This window comes from Schizophyllum commune (genome assembly GCF_000143185.2).
Source record: "Schizophyllum commune H4-8 unplaced genomic scaffold SCHCOscaffold_4, whole genome shotgun sequence".
In the NCBI taxonomy this organism is placed as follows: domain Eukaryota; kingdom Fungi; phylum Basidiomycota; class Agaricomycetes; order Agaricales; family Schizophyllaceae; genus Schizophyllum; species Schizophyllum commune.
Genome location: NW_026089541.1, coordinates 1,045,676 through 1,065,393, shown reverse-complemented (window position 1 = coordinate 1,065,393; position 19,718 = coordinate 1,045,676). Strand labels below are relative to the sequence as shown.

Genomic DNA, 19,718 nt, shown 5'->3' with positions numbered 1-19,718 from the left:
CATGGGCGGATACGTCCATTGGCTTGACTAGCTCCTCCCGACCCCCTTCCCATTATAGTGGTTTCACTCATGCCACTCTCCTCATCTGACAATGTCGCACGCGATTTTGCACCGATGTGCGTCGCTCTACGTCGTGCGCAGCTGGCGCAACATGCTCACTGCTGTCATGATGACAAGCAACGGTCCCTTTGTGCGTTTAGGTCCGCTTTTGACCTACTATCGCTCAGCAACGAAGGGTGCTTAGCTCATTGGAGTCGACGTGGCTTGTTTGCTGTACGGTTGTTTACTAGCTCAGTTAGGTGCGTATATTCAACAGCATGCTTGGCCATATATTCATGATCGATTCAGGTCATTACCTCGAGAGATATTCCAAGGAAGAGAAATGGCTTCGACTCCTGGGTACGTGTCCCGGCCATGTTTGGACTATACCAAGAACGAGCGTATGCCCGACAGTCATGATCTCCGCCCTTATTGTTGGCGTGAACGTCGGCTTCGCAGTGGCCTCGCAGTACGTAGTCTTTGTGACACACTCCGGTGACCGTAGCATCTGGACATCGAGTCCATGGCCAACGTCCGTGGTCCCCCTTACGGCCGGACTGAGTACGTTCACTTGCTTTGTTCAGATCACAGATCCCTAACGAGTTTATCCTCATCTCAGGCGCGCTACTTGTCCAGTGTTTCTTTGCCTCTCGCGTCGTGCGCTTTCAAGGAAGACTTTTTGGGAAAATACTGGGTGCTCTCATCAGTCTGGCAAGCCAAAGATTCGACGCTTCGTTCTGTGCGCTGACTTGACCAGGTGGCCCTCCTGGCCTTTAGCGGCTGTGTTGCCAGCATGGTCACTGTCGGTGTACCTTCAATGTTGTCTATCGCCGTATACTCATCATTATCCCAGTACACGTCTCACGGACCTGACGCTCTGGACATCTGGGACAAAGTGCCCTCGACTGTGAGCAGGGTGCGTTCACTGGCAAAATTTCGCAAAGTCCACGTTTCGATTGCCGACCGCTGGCAGATATGGGCGATATCAAGCTGCGTTTGCGACGCTCTCGTCTCATTCTCAATGATTGGCCTGGTGCGCTATTCGGGCTGCTGGCGTTTTCGTTATTTACCACCGCAGCTTTACAATCGCCGCAGGAATACGCACTTTCGGAAGACCCGAAATATGCTCAAGCGCCTCATCGCTCAGTCCATCCAGACGGGAACTGTGACGACAGTGGTCATGGTCGTGATGTTCGTTATGTATGAGACTTCCGACTCGAAGAGCCAGGCATACATCGTCTGGTGCGTAAGATGCCACCTTCCCTCTATTTACGGCTGATACCTTCGTAAGCGAATTGGCACTGGGTCCACTGTATGTATTCACGCCAATGAACACTGCGAAGTCGGTGTTCACGCTCTACAGCTATGTGAACGTGATGCTTTATGTGCTCAACGCTCGAGAACGCTTGGCGGCGGTCGACACGCTGCGATGCAATAGCAGTGATATAGAGCTGCCAACAAATCACGACTCCACATCCACTCAGAACGCTCGAGCCACTCTTGTCGGAGGGGCACATATGTAGGCTTGATCAATTCAGCGGGCTCGACCATACAACGGTGCGCGCGCTAGCTGCGATAACCTTCGCAGGCTGACAGACAAGGTCTCAGGCGAGAAGCGAGGCAGCTAGACCCATATCTAACACGGACTGCGTCCGGAACCTTCGCTGGGTCGCATGCACAAGACCGCAGCGCAGAGGTTTCCTGGAGGAGTCGAAGCCGTTTGTTCTTGTCATGCTGTACGCCACAGCGAAGGGATCGTATCATGTTCACCAATATCCTCGATATTCCTCAATAGCGTAGTGATCGTAAAAATAAGGTCAATAAGCAGCATTCGACCTGGATGAGCCATTGTCACTCTGCTTCTCCGTCCTAGCTTCAACGCCCATTCACCGTCGCCGTTGAGTCCCTCCTGGTCCCATTCGGCGCGGACGCTGGTGCGGGTGCGGGTGCAGATGCGCCTCCTCCACCACCTATTCCTCCACCACCTATTCCTCCTCCACCTATTCCTCCACCACCTATCCCTCCTCCACCTACCCCACCCGCACCCGCCTGCCCCTCCCCCTCCGGCTTCCGATTCGGGTGGTCCGGAATATTGCTAATCTCCTTCCGCGCCTCCTCCCAGGCCTCGAGGTTCTTCTTGCACCAGTCGCGGTGCGCGCGCGCCATCGCGATGCACATCTCGCGCATGTCGGCGACCTTCTGCCGCTGGAAGCGGTCGAGGTCGGCTTGAATGGTGGAGGAGGAATATTTGAGGTCCTGCGCGGCGAGGTGGAGGGCGTCTTCGAGCTGGGACGGGGTTAGACTTTGTCCCTTCTCGTAGGGCCGCGGGTAGTGGGTGGGCGGAAGGGCGAAGGGAGGGACGACAAGAGGGAGAGGGAAGGAAGCAGGTGGAAGGGGTGGAAGACATGAAATGGGCGACGAGGATAGAAAACGTACCTGCGATATGTTCTCCCTGGTCTTGGTGATGCTGTTGCGCCGTGCGGTCTCCGGGTCAACGTCCATCATCCCATGCAGGGTGTAGCTGAGCGCGCTGAGGAGACCCATGCCAGGTGTGCGCCCCCGACGGGCAGCAGGGTTTGGACCCGGATGCGGCGGAAGATAGGACGCCGTCGGGTCCGGTGGCGGAGGATGTTGCGCGCCCTCGCCCTCCCTAGACGGCCCCTCATCCTCATCGGCCCCCTCCGCCGCCGGCCCCTCCCTTGACGTGCTTCGCGTCGTCGTCCGACCCCCACGCTTCAGCGCCTCCTCCAGCCGCCTCGCCTCCCGCTCGCTCTTGTCCAGCTCCTCCAGCTGCTCGCGCTTTGCATCCAGCGCGTCCTGCGTCATCTCGTACTGCACGTGCTTCTGGTGCCGGTACGCCAGCAGCTTCTTGATGATGCCCGCGAACTGCGCGTACTCGTGCAGCGGCTCCGCCCAGTGCTGCTCCATCTCCTGGACGAGCTTGGTCGTCGACATGTACGTCGCGTCCGCGGCCTGACCGACCTTCTCGATGGCGGGGGACAGGGTGGCGCTCTCGTTGAGGGAGAAGCCGTTGAGCGCGGCACCGAGGTCGGCGTGGTCCTGGGCGGCGTCGGCCCAGCGCTTGATGACACGGCGCGTCACCTTCTCCATGGGCCCGCTGACATGGCTGGCGAACTTCTGGGTGAAGGCCTCCGAGTCCATGAAGCGCTGGTCGGGATTTCGTAGTGGGTGGGCAGCGGAGGGGTTGGGCAGTGCTGCGTAGGCCGGGGATGCGTTCTCGTCGATGGGGTTGTGTGAAGGTGCCTTGAGGATGTTCTTCGGCAGTAGAGTCAGTGGAGGGGAGTTCAGGACCTCCGTCCACGACACCTCGCCGTCAAGGAAGCGGTGGAAGACGTGTTCGTTAGACAAGATAGGGTGGCGACCGATGCGATTGAGGAAGGTCTGGAGCATGCGCTTGCGACGAGCTATCAGAACGGTGTCCTCCTTCGCCTTCCCCTGCTTGACAGCATAGTCGCCTAGGCTTTGCTTTGAGGGGATGGGCGGGATGATAAGAGTCGGGTAGAGCTTCGACAAGCTGACGCGGAGGGACTCGAACTCGGAATAGCGGTGGCGCGCCTCAGCGGACTACGCACAAGTTCGTCAGCGCTGCCTGACGCGAGGGGAGGGCTCTCGTACCCCTGTCTGTATCACATATACGATGTAGGGCGACGCTGAGCCCACCGTCGTCTTCTGCGCGTCCGTGATCTATGGTCGTTAGCCATCTGTGCAATGCCTCCGCGCGGGCAACATACCAGGATCTCGAGGTCGTCCCCTGAGTGCAGATCACGGTCGCGTGCACAGCAGTAGTCACTCTTGTAGTTCATCGTCGTCTGCCGTTGTGTGCTTGGACTGGGAAAGGACCTATTCAACGGAGGAGACGCGAGCTGCCGCGAGAGATCCATCGGTGGTGAGGGGGGATTCGATATGTCGACCTTTGACGTCGACGACGACTCGGACTCTAACCGGTCGGCGTCGGCCTCGAATGGATTTTCATCCTCAAAGGCGTCCATGACGGCAAGGAGCAGGGTGCGCGCTTGTAGCGGCTTGCTCGGTGACGCGCGCGCCGACGTCGGCGCTATTTGCTAATGTTAGCGGCCCGGCTATGCGTGGGAATCTCATGTTGGACTTCTCGAACTTCAACTTGAGATTCTCAGAAATCGTGCTCTACCTAGTCAGCTCCCAGTACACGAGCATTCTCTACAGTTCTACCACTAGCTCTACTGCAGGACTTCGTCATATGAATTCTCCCTGAGTATTAGAGTGTGTCTGTTCAGTAATTTATTCTGGGTCTAGTCCCTAACTCGTCTCATCTCTCTCAAATGACTTACTAAGGATTTTACAGAAAAGCGAAAGATGTTACCAAGATGCGGACCTTGGAGCAGAGGTTGTCGCACAGCTGGGCGCGCGCTAGCACTTAATCGGCGCTCAAATGTATTTCGACTCCCAAATGATTTACGAAGACCGCCCGACAATGTACGAAGTCGCGCAAGTAAATTACTCAAACTTCTGTGAAGATCGAAAGACATTACTGAACAGACACACTCTATTGTTTCACCCCGACCTCCTGCGCCTCCGTTCCTGGTACGCCTCCCAATCCGCTAGCCAACCGCCGACAATCTCGAGAATTTGATTCTGCGTCTGCGCGACGGTGGGCTCAATCGCCGCGCGTGCAATGACATCCGACGCATGAAAGCCATTCTCCAGAAAAATGGGCTGGGAGGCGGTACTAACGGGGATGTCTGTCTGCTGAGCAGACATCGAGGCCTCGCGCCAAGTATCATCTGCGAAGAGGTTAGTATGGGCGAAACCTCATCGGCACTCTACGAGAAGCAATGAAGGAAAGATAAAAAAAGCTGAATACGCACTGTTTCCATTCACGAAAATCATGCGCTCGCCCTGCATCGACCAGCCGCCGTATCGCGCGTTCGTCTCGTTCGTCCGCGGAAGCCCATACGCTGGGAAGTTCTCCGGGAAGTAGTAAGCGCAGTAGTCCTGTGGCGTGCATCAGAAAGACCGTTTTTGAAGCAGTCATGAGGCTTCGACTTACGATGACATCCGTCTGAACAGTCGTCAAGCGCGAGACTATCGTAGGTTCATCCTCTGGTGCGCCGATCTACAAAGAGGTGATCATTGAAGATTTTCCACATGTCACACTCGCAGGCTTACCTGCCCCCAGCCAAACTGCGTGCACGTTTGCCATGTCCAAGAACGCCCGGCATCATCTACGGGATGGTCGTCTTCGGGTGATGCAGAGGTGCCCTTGACGCACTCGCTGAGATCAATATCCGCGCAGACTGACGAACAAAGCATCAGCGCAAGAGTTTGAACCACAGCGTGACTCTTACGCTTTGCCACAGTCGCGCCCTGGAAATAGCATCAGAGGATGTGCATGACAAGCACAAATGAACCGACTGACAGAGAAATAAGCGCCCCACGCCCTCAAAGCATGCTCAAGACCCCAGCCTTCTGGACCACTGGCCATACGATCCTTCACCTCCAACGCGTCGCAGAAATCGTAGAACGCGAGCTCTCCGCCATCCGAGGCCGTATACGGCTGCAGCGATTGCCAGTCCCAGATGTTGTTACGGACTATGAGGTTAGTGCCATACAGTCAGCCACAACGACCGAGGTAGGCGACAATGACAGACGTACGAGATCCAGCCACATCGTAGTTGCTATACGATGCGTTATACCCGAAGATTTCCTTGATCTCTGTCTGTGCGGTCTCGTTGTCGCCCTTGAAGACCTCGTCAATGTGAGCGATGACAGCCTGGACGTCCGCGGAGCAGTTGGCGGGCATGTTCTGGCGGATGGGCGTGAAGTACTCGTGGAAGTCGCTGGAGGCGGGTCAGACTCAGTCGGCTCGCTGGCTTGTGCGCATGAGGACACTTACACCTGAGTCTCGATGACCGCCGAAGAGCCGTAGTGGATGTAGAATACGTCGGGCTCGCTGTCAATTGGCATGAGCATGCAGGTAGAGCGCACATAGGATATTATTGCCACTCACGCAACCTTCTGGAACGCAGTCAGAGCGCCTGCATAGCTCGCCCCGATGAGAATCCACGGCGTGGCCTCCGGCGACGTATCCACATCCACATCCAACTTCACGTTTCTCGCGAAATACACGTTGTCCTGTATGGCCTGCTCAAGTGACAGATATTTGAGCGAGTCCTCGTTCAGGTTCGGGTACGGGTTGCTTTGGCCGTAGAACTGCGTTCACCAGATAACTTGCGTCAGAAATCGTGTTTGCTCGAGCGATGGAGGGAAGGTACGTACGCGATGCTCCATGATGATGAGCAGGCCGCTTTCCTGCTGTGCGATAAGGCCATTGATAGTCTTGTTCGTGATGTAGTGTGTGTAGCCTGTGCGAAACTCAGCAACATGAGTTAGCCCTCCAGGACGGTACGCACCTTCAGCATTGACTTCACCCATGTTCATAAAGATGATGGGTCCGCCTACAAGCTAGTAGTCAATCCCAGCACCCCAGTGCATATCTCCATATACGCACCTGGCTCATAATACTCATAATTGACCCAGTACCGCGTCGAGAACGTCCCCAGCGACGTATCATTGTGGTCGATCGGGATGTCGATGTATTGCGGGGTGCTGATATCCGCCAACACCGTCCCGTTCACATGCGTCACGGGCCCCTTCGGCGGCGGGCCAGGGGGGAGGGGCGGAGGCGACCGCGGCGGCACGTTCAGGTGCGCACGGCCGTCCGAGAGTTTGCCGCGGGCGGCGAGCGCAGTGAACGCTAGGGCGAAGAGGCTCCGGATCCCGAGGGGCACCATGGTCGCGCAAGCGGCCTGCTGTGAGATGGCGGGGAAGGGAAGCGCGCACGCATGCGCGTACAAGGCCCAGCTTTATGCACGGCGCGCGACACCGAAGGGTTCCGTGGCCATACGGCTACGATAACCCGTGATGTCGTTCCTCATTCTCCGGAAGCCGTCCCCCGTCTTGCGATGTCGTCCCTCGTCTTCTGGGTATCGCTTCGCCATCTTCCAATGCTGGCTTCCCAGGACAGGCAGCATCCGACTGGCGTGCAGCGGTCCTTGAGAGCCGTGGACTGTATGGACGATAAGATACGTGCATCAGGCGCGTGTAAAGAATACGCACAGCGCGATTGAAGAACGCACATTGCGCACATGGACAGCGTCCTGTGATAGGGATTCTCGTATCGGCGACCTCTTCGAAGTGGACCACTAAAGCCAAGGCCTGCACTCACAGTCAACCGAGATTGAATCGACGTGGAGGTAGCAGTGCATAGCGTCAAAAGAAGCGCTCGACGAAGTCCGAGGCTGAATTGCCGGTGTCCATTCAGTCATGCAAATACACGAAGAGGCGCCGGGAAGACCCCATAGACCGAAGGCGACGGAGGGGAATGGGCGGAAGCCTTCACCATGCATAGGAACACAGAGCGCGCTCGAAGTCACCGGCACCGATGGAAGCTGGCAAGAAAGTAGCTGAGCGCGGCATGATTAGGATAGTGCCACCTACCGTAGTTCAAATCGCAGGTGAAGTCGTGATGTTATACGATGACCTGAGCCCACTCAGCCTGACACCCACGCCCCACATCCACCGAAGAGTAACCGAAAGGAAGATAAGAAGATCATAAGTCTATTCCGAAAGCCGTGCAGAAAACATGGTAGACTGATACAGCAAACAGACGTGATTGGTAGGCCCAATGCAACCGGAGGTGAGGGATCTCGTGTCAAGGAGGAAGATCCCATGCAAGAGGAAGTGAGAGGACCCATGCGAGGGGAAGGAAGGATAGCATGGTAAGACAAGGAGATGAATAGATAACCATAGAGAGCATAGGATCGCCACCGCCACCGTGAAAACGGAAGTGGCAAGAACCTCGACGGTATTGGTGGAGGTCACAGAGTAGTGGTGGATGTCACAGAGTAGCGCAGGCCATGGGGTACCGCGATAGTCGTAGGACACCGCACCCCAAGGCACCGCGAGCCCCGTAGGGCATTGCGCGCACCGTTGAGTACCGCGGACGCCATAGGGGCTTCGCGCGCCCTTGGGCATCGCGCAGGCTGTGGCGCACCGCACAAGCCATAGCAAACCGCACCCAAACCGCAACCACCCCATCTCCGAGCCGGCGACCTCATATAGCCCCCTTGATGTTAATCTTGCGATACTTCTGCTCGAAGGTCTTCTGTAGTGTGACTTGGTCGATCGCGTTGCAGTCCACATTCTTTGCGTCCGGCGTATAAATCGCGCACCCGTACTCTTGCAAGAACTGGTGCGTGCCCTCGGGCGTCTCCAAGCAGAGCTCGTTCTGCAGGAAGCTGATTGGGATCTGCTTGTATCTTAGAGGGGTGCATGTCAGCGCAAGCTGCGGGGGGAGGTATACGGAGAGTAGAGGGTGGCTTAGGAGATGATAGACAGAGTAGGACAACGTACGCTCTGGTGATGCAGATTAACGCGCGCGCGCGTTCCCGAGGGATGAAGTGGTCCATGATGTATGCGCTCATGTTCGGTGCTTCCTCATACAGCCGCATGAGCCGATGGTAGTTCCCCAGCGCCAGAGCCCGCTGCACGTTCAGAGCATGCTGCACCGCCTTGTCCTCTTTCTGCTGTGCCGTTAGTTGACCTACGTAGAGATTTGATTCTGGGAAGAGCGAGTCAGCGCGGGGAGCGGGAAGGATGAGGGAAGGACAGACCGCTGCGATTACGCCCGTGCAGCAGCATGAGAATGCGATAGGCAGTGAATTCGTTGTGGGCGCCAGGTATTCCGAGCTCGTAAAGAGTCTTCAGAGTAGCCTGGCACTGATTGTATTCCACCATATCGTTCTACGCATGCGATGAGCGACTGGAGCACAGCAAGCACTAGGATTTACGTACATTCTCGAGCGCCATCCGTGCATGCGACTCGTACACTTTAACTGTGAACTCGTTCTTTATGCGCTGCACCTGCGAACGGTTAAGCAAGCAACCATGGCACAAGGGAGTGGTAACGTACGACAAGATCTTGGCGCAGGCTCTTCAGCTGGTTACAGATCCAGTTGTATGGTGCTCGGTTGCGGAAACGTATCTTGATTTGCTCAAAAGCTTGCTGTAAGATGGGTAACGGGCGAATTTGCTCCGGTTTCGGTTCCTGCGAATACTCTGTTGGCTTGTCGCGGGTAAGAACAATACACGTACACTTGTCAACCGAAGATAGTCCTTGAAGAGCTCGGTACAGGTCCCAACAATGGTGTACCGGTCCCAATCCACGACGTTCTGTGGCTGGTCACGATGTGGGGAGTATGTCAAGGGAGGGTTACGCACAGGGTCGCCCTCAGGCTCGGCGGATTGGTCGAAAGGTGTGTGAGCATAACGCGGATGATGACTGAGATGGAGATTGGCGGTCTGACTGGTGATATTCTTCTGGCGCTCGATCTCGTGTTCACGTTGAAAGCGCTGCGCGCGGCGATCGAGTGCAGCCCGATCGTTGGGGTCAAATGTGCGGGAGGCTTCAGCTTTCTTGAGCGCGTTCTTCTTCTGTTTCTTCGTGGTCGGGGGCTCCACTGCATGGTTACTTCTGCCACAGGAGGACAAGGTCAGCATGTGCATGTGAGGTATGTGCCGACCACGCACTTCTTCCGCTTGAGATTGTTCACCACGGGCATCGGCTTGGGTATGAGGCTAGAGGGCATCAGAAGCAGACATCGGGGTTGTCAGACGAGATGGCACCTTTGGAGTTGCATCCCAGACCAGTCGGTCGTCCAGAGGGATTTACTGACGAACGCATCATGGATTACCTGTTTCAATTCCGCTTGCGCTTCCGCGCGGTTGAGGTCAGTCATCATTCCGAGGCACTTGGAGACCCAGTCCCTGTTCGGGTCGTCAGCGTATGCGGCATGGGGTGACACGGCAGCAGACGAACTTGAGAGCCGGTGGCCACGAATCCTGCGACATTGACATCTTGAGTAGGTGCTTATGTTTTTGTGGCTCTGAGGGGGCAGTATTCGAGGTCAAGGTGGGAAACAAGACGCGGTGATTCGCTGTGGCCATCCGTGGGGAGATGATCTGGGCACAAACACAGACAAAGCTTCCTTTTGTGGCGCTCTCTCTGCACGGCCCGCCTGCGAGAACAAGGCCTGTCCATACACTGAACGGGCACCCAAAGCCGTATGATAAATATTCGTAGGATAGGTGATTAATACGAGGTATATATACAATCAAAGAGAGGCAGATAGAGACAGCGCCTGTTACTGCGACACTTTAGACGCGGACTCCATCTCCTTCTGCTTCATGTAGAGGTCCACCAGCGGGCGCAACGCCCTGCTCGTTGGGAGACCATCATCTACGTTTACTGACCACACCTTCGCCGGCCACCTTGGGTTCGGCAGCAGCGCACCCGGCTTGGGCACCGGCGTGAACACAAAGGACCTCGAATTCGCCGGCCGCCCCCTTAGACGGCTCCCGCTCGTGTGGTCGATGTACGCCTCTGAGCCCTCGGACTTGTCGAGCGCGTCGAGCATGCGCTTCGGCTGCGATGCGCTTGTGCGCGGGAGGTGGATCACGTCGAAGTCGGACCAGCCGCGTTCGGAGGTGGACGACTCAAAGGAGTTCGCCCAGACGCCGACGTGCTTGCGCACTTCTGTAGGTTCAGGCTCGATGACTGCCTCGTCAACATCTTGTGACTCGTCCACGCCGCCGGCTGCGCCGTGCCAAACGAGGCGGGGGCCATCGAGGATGTCGAGGATGCGAACGACGACCGTGCGCGTGTTGACATGCTCTGAAAGGGTAGAGAGCTCGAGACGAGCGCGGACGAGACCTGTGTGAGGAAGACATGAGCGTCGAGTTGTTGAAGACCCAAAGAAAACACGAACCGTCCCACACAGGCATTCGTGCAATGGACCATATCGTTTGTAGTCGAAGAACATGGATTCCGTCAGGAGTGATCATACGCACGCTCTGCCTAATGGTTAGCAACGAAGAAAGCGCCTCGACAGCAACGACGTACCCTGCCCAATCCCAACGGCAAGGTGAAGGGCTCAGTAAGGCTTTCAATGGTAAACTGCTGTCGAGAATGGTAGCTGTTTTGTGGACCATTACCACTAACCATTTTCGCCGTCTCTATCGCTCGTCAGCTGGCACAAAGACACTCCTCAGGCAGAGTACGCACTCAGATCCTCCTCACTGATGTGAAAGTCAGTCAGGTAGTCCAGCAGCTCCCCCTGACGCGCCTGGTACCGCAGCTTGCTGCTCTGCCTGATGGGCGTGCCCCGATCTCTGCGGTAGTACTCGCTCCTGAGTTCTTCGTCCGAGAGCCTGTACCCGCGAGGCGCGCCAGGCTTGAAGGGGAAGACCAGCCGGTACATGCGCGGGCCCCACACCACGCCCTCGGACGTCAACAGGTCGTGCCCCGCCGCGAAGTCCTCTGGCCGCCCCGAGGGCACGACGCGGAAGCGCACGCCGCTAGTTGCCGGATGCAGCGCGTTATGGTAGAAGTAGAAGAAGCCGCGCGTGCCCTCGGGAAAGGGCGCGAGGAGGGACGGCGCAGTGAGGGGCCATCGGGTGTAGGTGAAGGGGATGCGGTAGATGTCGCGCTTGCGGTGGGAGTTGGCGCGGTCGTCGGGGTCGGGAATAATGTTGATGCCGTGGAAGCGGAGGCCGGAGAGGTCCTGCACGTCGGTGGGTTGGAGTTTGGAGGCGTCGAGGGTGGAGACGAGGGCGAACTCTTTCCAGCCGTGGCGTCTGGGTGCTCGGTTTATGATGTGTGCACCGCGGACGCGCACCGGATGGGGTTCTGCATCACCATTAGGAGGTGGTAATGGTGCAAGGTTTCGCTGAATTCGCGTAAACCAGAGAGACCCCTGCTATGACACTGAACGCACCACGTCCAAACCCTGCTGCGAGAGTGCGGCATTGTGCTGGGTTGTCGACGCGTGCAAGTACGCGCTCAGTTGGGCGGAGACCCTCCCTCTGGCTTGCAGTAGCGCAGACCGCTGTACACCGCATCGCCAGGCACGCGATAACATGGAGGAAGGTGAGCCCGTCGCGTCTCCGGTCCGCGACTGACTTCGATCACTGCGTGATGTCCCACGGTTTGACTACTGCATCATGTTAGGACGGCTATATCCCTAAGCGCTTATAGCACGCACTCGACTACCCTGCAGTATATACAAGCGGATCCTACTCATCCATCGACCAATGACCGTCCCCGTACCGAGGGTGTGAACGTATGCGCTGGTCGCAAAGTTGAGCCGTGCATTGCACCAAAGCAAGAGCTGAAGCGAGGTATAGCATTAGATAGATACCGAAGGTCCCGAGTATAGCGCCATAATCTATAGATACAATTGATTCTCGTGCAGGAGCTGAATGAAAGAGAGCAAGAGTCGTCATGACCGGAAGCGGAGGTACGCCATGACAAGCGCCGAGCAACCAGTCACAATACCGACCAAGTACTGCAAGGTGGTCGCCTACAAAGCCGCATAAGTATTCACAGGTTCCTCAGTTGGGAAGATATTGGCCGAACGCACCTTCGACGCCTGTATCGACGTCCGCAGGTTCGCGATTTCCTGCTCTATACGCGTGTCGATTTCCTTGATCTTCAGCTCCTGCCCCGAGCTCTCCTCGCGTATGCGGCCCTTCTCGAGGTTGAGGTCGAGCCGGACGCCGGCCTGCGTGCGCGTGATCTCCTCCCTCAGCCGCTGCTTGAGCTTCTCGATGTCGTTCAGGAGGCGGTCGTTCTCAGCTTTGAGCATTGCCAGGTCGTTCTTCTCCATGAGCTGCAGCTCGGACTTAATCTGCGCGAAGTCAACTTGTTGAGTGTAGTGTTGCTATGTGGTACGTGTTAGGGTAGTGGTAGTAATGTCAGAGGGCAGAGAGGAAGCGGAGAGGAGGGGGAAAGGAGGAAATGAAACGCGTCGGTCAGCAAGGTGACTAGAACAGGGAGCGCGACGCCATACCTTCTCCTGCTCAGCCTTCGTAACCATGTTACTGGTCATATTCCTGATGCTCTCATCTATGACCTCTGCCATGGCAGTCATGATCCCCTCTGCCTATATATCCGCTTCAGTACCCATGCACCTTCGGTCGGATGCGACACACACCTGGGCACGATTGAGTCCCTCCCTCTCCAGACGCTCAACAAAGTGATGTGTGTCAAAGTGGAAGTCCGATTGCCGAGGGGTCATCGAGAACATGCGTAACGCGGAGGGCCCTGCAGCCCAGCTGCTTGACCCAGAGCATGCGGCACGCCTGGTGGCGAGGGAGAGCATGGAGGCCATGGAGTACGTATAGGTGGTCACGTTCAAGGGAGATTAGATGGATGGGAGGGAGAGGGGTTAAGGAGAGAAAATGCAGTGATTGACGGTTGACGAGGATGGGATGAAGCTGAAGTGACTGGAAGAGCTGATTCCGGAAATCATTCAGGCGCGCAGGCATCGGCGGGCCGCCACGGCCGGCTGCATGCGTCATTCAGCAGCGCCACAAATTATCGGCATCTACCGAGAGCGTGATCACTGCGCGCTTCGATGCTTTCTGCTCTTCTTCACCTTCTACCACCGACCACCATCAACACACGCCACATCAATTTCAACATGGGACAAGACTGGGCTCTGGCTAATTTGGATGGCAAGATTAGGATTCGCCTGTGCCTTGGCAGAGGCTGCTATCAACTGGGAGGCACCATCTTCGACATGCTTCGGCCAAGGAAGCTGGTCCATGCAGACGACGTGTTGGTCGAAACCCGTGGAACGTTCAGTCAGCGCCAGCCACTGTCCAGGTATGCTACTCTCAATGTGTCTCTTCCTTGTGGCACCTAACGCAGTGTACCCAGTAATCCACAAGCTATTTTCACTCTCCCGAACGAGCTCATCGACGTGATCTTCACACATGTCGACGACTGGATCGCCCTTGTCTTCCTCGCTGTCACTTGTCGCGATCTTTGGAACATCGGTGTTCGCCACTTGCTCCAGGTCGCTGATCAATGGCTCGCCAAATCTTACGGATCCGCTATCGGGCAGCGCCTCATCTACATGGGCGACTACAACGACAAGGACTTCTTCCCGCCCGGCGTCCACATACCCGAGGCCGAGGTGCGCGATTTGTTCTCGCTGCGCAACGCCGGGGATCCCGAGGAGGATACGAACTGTGCCGACATACCTCGCGTCTACACGAACTACCGGGACGAACGCGACATCAAGACGATTCTCGTCATGGAGCCTATCAAGACGCTCCCCCATTCGTACCTGCCTTTCCGCGGTGGCATTCCCGCGCATCAATACGAGTGGCAGAACATACAGGACCTGCTCAACAGCGTGCTGCCGATCAAGTATGGCAGGGAAGACCAAAGCCGTCTTGTACTCCGCAGTCTCTCGAAGCGGGAGTATGTAACTGGAGCGGCGATGGCCAAGTTCAACAAGGATATGAAGACCCAGGGCCGCCCCCTCAGCGTTCAGCCGTGCCTCGGTTTCGCGGTCTTCAGTCGCATCATATGGTCGCGCTGCTCTAACGGTGACGGGAGACATAACTATACGGGCGTGTGGGCAGGTGATCGGTTTGATATCGTGGGCGAAGATGAACTCGAACGGGACTGCAAGAAGGAATTTGCTCCCAACCAACTCGTCGACGAGAGCGAAGGCACGACTGCCGAATGGCACGACGTGTCCGGGGAGGTAGTCGCCGAATTAGAGAAGGACTTTTTCCCTTCAAACTAGGTCACGTAGAAGTGTTCGGCTTGTAGACTGCACCCTTGGTTCTCATATGTATCTCTGCTCAGCGATCGCGCGACCTTGGTACAACTAAGGATACAGGGCCGGTGTGACAAATAAAATTACTGTGTCCAAACGATCGTGCTTTGGCCAACCTGGTCTATGGCGAAGATTGCGCTCGTGAGCTATACACGCTCGCGCGACTCACCTCAAGTACCAACCTATGTACACATGTGCGTCGGATTGTTGACTAACGCCACAAATCCCGGCATCTACCGCAAAAACGTGATCGTTGACGTGCTTCGCTCATTTCTGCTCTTGCCACCGACCACTATCACCGTACGCCACTCTGACTTCCACATGGGACAGCACTGGGCCTTAGCTAATCTGGATGGGAAGACGAAGACACGAGTGTGTCCTGGCAAGGGCTTCTGGCAACTCGGAAGCACCGTCTTCGACATGCTAAGACCGAGGAAGCTGGTCACTGCGACTGATGTCCAAGTCGAAACTCGAGGAGCAGTTATGCAGCGCCAGCCTCATTGGAGGTAAGCTATTACAGTGGCCTACTTACCGGATGGCTTACCATATCGTAATGTCCAGCGACTCCGAATGCATCTTCATTCTGCCCAACGAGCTGATCGACGCAGTCTTTGCTCAGCTCGATGATTGGATCGAGCTTGTCTTCCTGTGCGCCACCTACCGAGATCTCTGGAATATCGGTGCTCGCCACTTGATCAGTTTCGCCGAACAACGTCTTGCCAAATGCTCCGCGATCGAGCAACGTCTGATCGTTCTGGGCGACTACAACGACGAGGGCTTCTTTCCGCCCAGCCTGCATATCCCTGGACCAGAGGTCATCGACATTTTCTCACCTCCCGGCACGGATGCTATCTACTCCGACCACCAGGAGGAATGCAGCATCAAGTCTAGGTTGAACATGCCCTTCTTCACGGCGCGACCCGACGAATACATGCGAGATCGCGCATACCATAACGAGAGTCAAAAAATCACGTTCCTGCTCGAGCAAGTGCTGCCAATAGAGTGGTGCTCGGTGGACCAAAGCGGGTTCGTACTTCGCAATCTGTCGAAGGGGGAGTACGTCACAGGCAAGGCGATGGCCAAGTTCAACAAGGATAGAAAACCAAAGCGCACCTCCATCTTTGACGCCGATCCCTGCCTTGGGTCTGCGGTCCTCAGCCGCATCTGTTGGTCGCACTGCTCTAACTTACCAGCGGATCGCAATATCACGGATGTCTGGGCGGGCGATCGGTTCGACATCGTGAGCGAAAATGACTTCGACCGTGAATGCAAGATGGGCGCCGAGAGGGACAGCATGCGCGAGGATGATATCGGAAATATGGCACCTAGCATAACGAAATGGGTGGACGTGTCGAAGGAGGTCCTGGCGGAGATCGAGGCTTCACTACTCAAGTAGCTTGTGCAGCAATGCCGTACTGATATAGCTGCCGGCGATGTAGAAGGCGCATGCACCTCCCGCGATACGTGCGCGCTGCCTGTGGCGAATTCTTTAGATGAGCGACGAGCTCATGATCAATGAACGTTGCGAGATCAGACTAAACTCCATGGTCAAACAAATCGACCACTGCGATCTATCACAAAGACTACGTACGAAGGTAGCTAACAACTGCTACACTCGCAGGAATAAAGTATGTACTTCGGAAATCCCAACGATGATGACGATGCTTGCAACGGTATGCCGATGAGGATGGAAAGATGCAGACGGTATCCAGGCCAAAATATGCACAGTATCCGAGTCTCGACGAACGAATCAGAAGGAGCTATACGAACGAACCAAGGGGAGCTGCAGGCCTCCCCGATTATTATGGACAGCAAAACATGGCGTCAGTATATACAGCATGGTGAGGGATGCGTGGCTATATGCAGGGTGTGCGGTTTGTTATGCAACGGGGCCGGTGTATGCGCTTGTCAAGATCGTCAAGAAGAAAGGGGGATCAGATGAGGGGTATGACGCTGGCGCTACGCGGCAGACGCTGTAAGCAAGAAGCGCACGAGGTGGTGGTATAAGGTATCCGACAGCAGTGAGACACATTCGACAAAGTCCGGGGGCGGTAGGGTGGGAGCGGAAGCGTGCTGTACCGGCCCATGGGTACAGGCCCGTGTAGCCCGAATACAGGGCCCGTAGTCTCGATACAGCGGCGGACGGGGTCGTGGTACAGTCACGCGGCGGCTGAGGGGGTATAACCTTCCTAAGGCGAGGGGTATACCGCGCTCGAAGCAGTGTATATGCCCCACTCGCGATAGGGTATATACCCTACTCGCGGCAGGGTACATAACCCGCCTCAGGCGAGCCGCGCCACTCCGAGGGCGCCTAAACACCCGACGGAGATGAGGGACGCGAGCGCGGCTGGGCGCCCGCGGTGCGTGGTGGGTAACTGGGGGTCAGGATATAAAGACAGGATCGGGGAACGAGAGACGATAGTTGGTAGAACTGGTGGTGGTACGGGCTTGCGGTGCGGTGCCTTCGTAGGCGAGGGTGATGGAACAATTGTGGCACAGGACGTTCTTGGTGGGGAGTTGAGCTTGGTGATGGGGTGGGGATTACACCAGGGGAGGTGGAGGGGATTACACCAAAGGGGAGCGAGGGCGGCCGGGGCGGTAGACAATCGAGTCTAGCGCAACAGGCGAGTGGGCTACCGCAACAAACGAAAGGCTAGTAAGCAGCAGGAGATGAAGCGTGACTAGCAGACAATCAGATAGTGCCACCCATGGTCAGAGCGCCTTTCCACAAGCGGGTGGAGAGGATGGATCCGCGCCGCTTGGCCTTCGGGCGAGGAGACGTCGGAGGGCACGTAGGTGTCGGCGGCGGGGTGGCTAGGGGCGCGGTCTCTTGCACGGGAGATGGAATCGCCGCGCCAACCACAGGAGACGTCGTAGTGACTGGGCTCGGCGAAGTCGCAGCGACCGGGCTCGCGGAGGTCGATGAGGAGCGCCTATGCATCGGCTTCGCGGCAGTTGGCAGCGAGAGCGCCAGGGAAGCCGAGCGCCTGCGATCGACTGTCTTGCGCGCCAGCGACGGTGCGATGATCTGCTCTACCTCCGAGGTGGGGGCCGTCTCGCCGGGCATCGTCACCTCCTCCCAGTTCTCTGCAATCGAGTCCGTGGGCTGAACCTGCGTTGCATTGCTCTTCTCGCCCGTCAGAGATATCTCGCCATCCTTGACGCATCTCTCTCCCTCCTTATCCTTCCACGTCGACATGTCGACGACGCGGTCCATGGCGCATATCGCGGACGCGCGGCGCGCCTTAACGGGCGAGCGCGGGCATGGCAGTTTCGGCGAGCACTTGCGCGCGGGGAGCGGGAAGAGCTCGTCCTCGTCGTCTGCCACGGACGGGCGATATGGTGCCTTGGGCGGGACGCAGGGAGATGCCGATAATGGGAAGCCGTCGGTCGAGAGGGCCGGCGATGAGATCGCGGACGAAGACGAGAGCGGGGAAGGCAGCGGGGAGGACGAGAACGAAAGCGGAGGCGAGAGGCATTGGGGCGGCGAGCATGGGGGTGAGGTCGGCGGGGATGTCAGGGTGGCGGATCCGATGCTTGCGAGGCTGTCGGTTGAGTGGGAGGACAAAGAGCCGGAGGAGGATGACAGGGAGGATTCCCCGGACACCTGACGAGAATGAGGCTCGGCCGCGGTCTGCCCTCCTTCCTCGTCTGTCACAACAATCGCTGTTGCTGATGCTTCGCCCTCGCGGATGATGGGCTCCTGTGACCGTCTGCGCAACAGGTCCACCTCATCCACCGAGAAAAGATGCCCTGACGGCGTCGGCGCCGCAGGTGCCATATGCTCGCCGAACGTATACGCCGCCCACGCCCTCCGCGCGCCCAACGTCCACTGTTCGGCTTGCAGCGCGGATGCCGTGCACGCGGATGCGCACTGCGCGCAGCAGCCCTTCAGCTCGTGCGCGCGCAGAGCGCGGAGCTCCGCTTCCTCCGGGCTCTCCTCGAGCTCTCGCGGCGCGAGGCGGAGAATCCCAGCAAGGCGAGGCTTGCGGCGCCGCGCTAGGGGTGCTAGGGTGCACTCTACAGGCACTACCTCGATTTCGCCAAGGGCGCGTCCAGGCACGGGCTTGACCTCCTGGACGAGCTGCATGGGGGCGAAGGGGAGGGGCATGCTCGCGCGGCGCGGGGTGGTGGGGCGCTTCTTGACGGGCTGGAGCCTGGGGGCGCGCAAGCAGGACTTCGTGGGCGTCGCGGGCTTGGGTGGGACTGGGGGTGGTGCTGGCGACCCGCTCCTCTGAGCGGGAACCTCGCTGCGCGGGGAGCCAAACCCTGCATGCATAGATGTGGGTATATTGGGAGGCGATAGAGGGCTATCATGGATGAGAAGTATGCCAACTTGGCGAGGATGTGACGCACCCAAACTCAACAAGTGGGAGCGGGAGCTTGAGCGACAACTTGTGAAGGGGAATGCTGACCGCCTTCGTCGTCACGCGCGCCTTGGTCTTGGTAGGCGACAGCGGGGACGCGCCGCTTACAGACGGCGCAGGGCTGTCCGAGCGCGAGGGCGTCGAGGCGCCCTTGGACTTCTTGCACGGCGCGGGGATGAATGCGCAGTGCGAGGCGAAGCGCACTGTGCAGGACGCAGATGATGAAAAGTTGCAGGCGTCCATGGTGTTGTCGCTATCCCGCGGCACGGTAGAAGGCAAGATACGCCTCTCGAGCCCTGGCCCGCTCCCTGAAGAACGTCGCTGGGAGAAGAAATGGTGCTCTCCGCAAATCGTGAGATCTGCGATTCTGGCGCGTGATGCGACGTGATGGCGGCGTTGACTGGTCGAACGTTCCGTGCGTCGCCCCACACGGCCCCTCGCGCGGGTGTGCCTTGAGTTCGGCTGGAGGGTCGAGTGCTTGAGTCGCGCCCGGGATAAAGGAGTGTTGTTGTTGTTGTTTTCCATTCTACTGCATGACCCCGCTTTGCGGGGCATGTCACAGCGCACTGTAAGTAGTGAGGGTAGCTAAAAAGGCCGTCTCGGTAATGTACTTTGCGCG

The 19,718-nt window shown here is 57.5% G+C and overlaps 11 protein-coding genes across 11 annotated transcripts; 3 read left to right on the top strand and 8 right to left on the bottom strand.

Moving 5' to 3' along the window:
• Positions 1–244: 244 nt before the first annotated feature.
• On the top strand, positions 245–1,562 carry SCHCODRAFT_02494359 (uncharacterized protein; the record flags this gene model as incomplete). Its single annotated transcript, XM_050343001.1, has 8 exons — positions 245–299; positions 349–399; positions 454–600; positions 659–773; positions 952–1,072; positions 1,118–1,281; positions 1,331–1,351; positions 1,403–1,562. Coding segments are annotated over 8 exons (834 nt in total), but the record flags the coding sequence as incomplete, so codon positions are not given.
• A 252-nt stretch (positions 1,563–1,814) lies between these two features.
• On the bottom strand, positions 1,815–4,100 carry SCHCODRAFT_02618088 (uncharacterized protein). The gene is made up of 4 exons (XM_050344853.1): positions 3,792–4,100; positions 3,676–3,744; positions 2,476–3,624; positions 1,815–2,325 (listed from the first exon to the last, which is right to left on the bottom strand). Exons 1-4 carry the CDS (start codon positions 4,047–4,049, stop codon positions 1,915–1,917), a joined length of 1,887 nt encoding a protein of 628 aa, XP_050201012.1. The 5' UTR covers positions 4,050–4,100; the 3' UTR covers positions 1,815–1,914.
• A 281-nt stretch (positions 4,101–4,381) lies between these two features.
• SCHCODRAFT_02618087 (uncharacterized protein) lies at positions 4,382–6,886 on the bottom strand. The gene is made up of 12 exons (XM_050344852.1): positions 6,548–6,886; positions 6,450–6,494; positions 6,316–6,401; positions 6,047–6,249; positions 5,933–5,989; positions 5,692–5,876; positions 5,456–5,628; positions 5,385–5,403; positions 5,206–5,333; positions 5,087–5,152; positions 4,905–5,031; positions 4,382–4,820 (listed from the first exon to the last, which is right to left on the bottom strand). Exons 1-12 carry the CDS (start codon positions 6,828–6,830, stop codon positions 4,591–4,593), a joined length of 1,602 nt encoding a protein of 533 aa, XP_050201011.1. The 5' UTR covers positions 6,831–6,886; the 3' UTR covers positions 4,382–4,590.
• Positions 6,887–7,155: 269 nt separating this feature from the next.
• On the bottom strand, positions 7,156–7,704 carry SCHCODRAFT_02618085 (uncharacterized protein). Its single transcript, XM_050344851.1, has 2 exons — positions 7,537–7,704; positions 7,156–7,487 (listed from the first exon to the last, which is right to left on the bottom strand). The coding sequence occupies exon 2, from the start codon at positions 7,443–7,445 to the stop codon at positions 7,242–7,244; it is 204 nt and encodes a 67-aa protein (XP_050201010.1). The 5' UTR covers positions 7,446–7,487; positions 7,537–7,704; the 3' UTR covers positions 7,156–7,241.
• SCHCODRAFT_02618084 (uncharacterized protein) lies at positions 7,636–8,125 on the bottom strand. Its single transcript, XM_003032553.2, has one exon. It carries the CDS (start codon positions 8,071–8,073, stop codon positions 7,657–7,659), a length of 417 nt encoding a protein of 138 aa, XP_003032599.1. The 5' UTR covers positions 8,074–8,125; the 3' UTR covers positions 7,636–7,656.
• Positions 8,126–8,152: 27 nt separating this feature from the next.
• Positions 8,153–9,954, bottom strand: SCHCODRAFT_015246 (uncharacterized protein; the record flags this gene model as incomplete). The annotated part of the gene is made up of 10 exons (XM_003032552.1): positions 8,153–8,357; positions 8,452–8,659; positions 8,712–8,841; positions 8,893–8,961; positions 9,011–9,145; positions 9,193–9,270; positions 9,319–9,568; positions 9,628–9,675; positions 9,724–9,864; positions 9,917–9,954. The coding sequence occupies 10 exons, from the start codon at positions 9,952–9,954 to the stop codon at positions 8,153–8,155; spliced, it is 1,302 nt and encodes a 433-aa protein (XP_003032598.1).
• A 708-nt stretch (positions 9,955–10,662) lies between these two features.
• SCHCODRAFT_02495232 (uncharacterized protein) lies at positions 10,663–12,017 on the bottom strand (the record flags this gene model as incomplete). Its single annotated transcript, XM_050343015.1, has 4 exons — positions 10,663–10,950; positions 11,000–11,112; positions 11,162–11,825; positions 11,874–12,017. The coding sequence occupies 4 exons, from the start codon at positions 12,015–12,017 to the stop codon at positions 10,663–10,665; spliced, it is 1,209 nt and encodes a 402-aa protein (XP_050201009.1).
• Positions 12,018–12,077: 60 nt separating this feature from the next.
• SCHCODRAFT_02618076 (DUF1640-domain-containing protein) lies at positions 12,078–13,408 on the bottom strand. Its single transcript, XM_003032551.2, has 4 exons — positions 13,092–13,408; positions 12,948–13,040; positions 12,519–12,818; positions 12,078–12,458 (listed from the first exon to the last, which is right to left on the bottom strand). Exons 1-4 carry the CDS (start codon positions 13,266–13,268, stop codon positions 12,378–12,380), a joined length of 651 nt encoding a protein of 216 aa, XP_003032597.1. The 5' UTR covers positions 13,269–13,408; the 3' UTR covers positions 12,078–12,377.
• A 135-nt stretch (positions 13,409–13,543) lies between these two features.
• SCHCODRAFT_02571814 (uncharacterized protein) lies at positions 13,544–14,827 on the top strand. Its single transcript, XM_003033177.3, has 2 exons — positions 13,544–13,765; positions 13,820–14,827. The coding sequence occupies exons 1-2, from the start codon at positions 13,581–13,583 to the stop codon at positions 14,697–14,699; spliced, it is 1,065 nt and encodes a 354-aa protein (XP_003033223.1). The 5' UTR covers positions 13,544–13,580; the 3' UTR covers positions 14,700–14,827.
• A 198-nt stretch (positions 14,828–15,025) lies between these two features.
• On the top strand, positions 15,026–16,268 carry SCHCODRAFT_02535241 (uncharacterized protein). The gene is made up of 2 exons (XM_003033176.3): positions 15,026–15,238; positions 15,294–16,268. The coding sequence occupies exons 1-2, from the start codon at positions 15,054–15,056 to the stop codon at positions 16,126–16,128; spliced, it is 1,020 nt and encodes a 339-aa protein (XP_003033222.1). The 5' UTR covers positions 15,026–15,053; the 3' UTR covers positions 16,129–16,268.
• Positions 16,269–16,999: 731 nt separating this feature from the next.
• SCHCODRAFT_02618067 (uncharacterized protein) lies at positions 17,000–19,415 on the bottom strand. Its single transcript, XM_003032550.3, has 2 exons — positions 19,089–19,415; positions 17,000–19,042 (listed from the first exon to the last, which is right to left on the bottom strand). Exons 1-2 carry the CDS (start codon positions 19,340–19,342, stop codon positions 17,425–17,427), a joined length of 1,872 nt encoding a protein of 623 aa, XP_003032596.2. The 5' UTR covers positions 19,343–19,415; the 3' UTR covers positions 17,000–17,424.
• Positions 19,416–19,718: the final 303 nt, after the last annotated feature.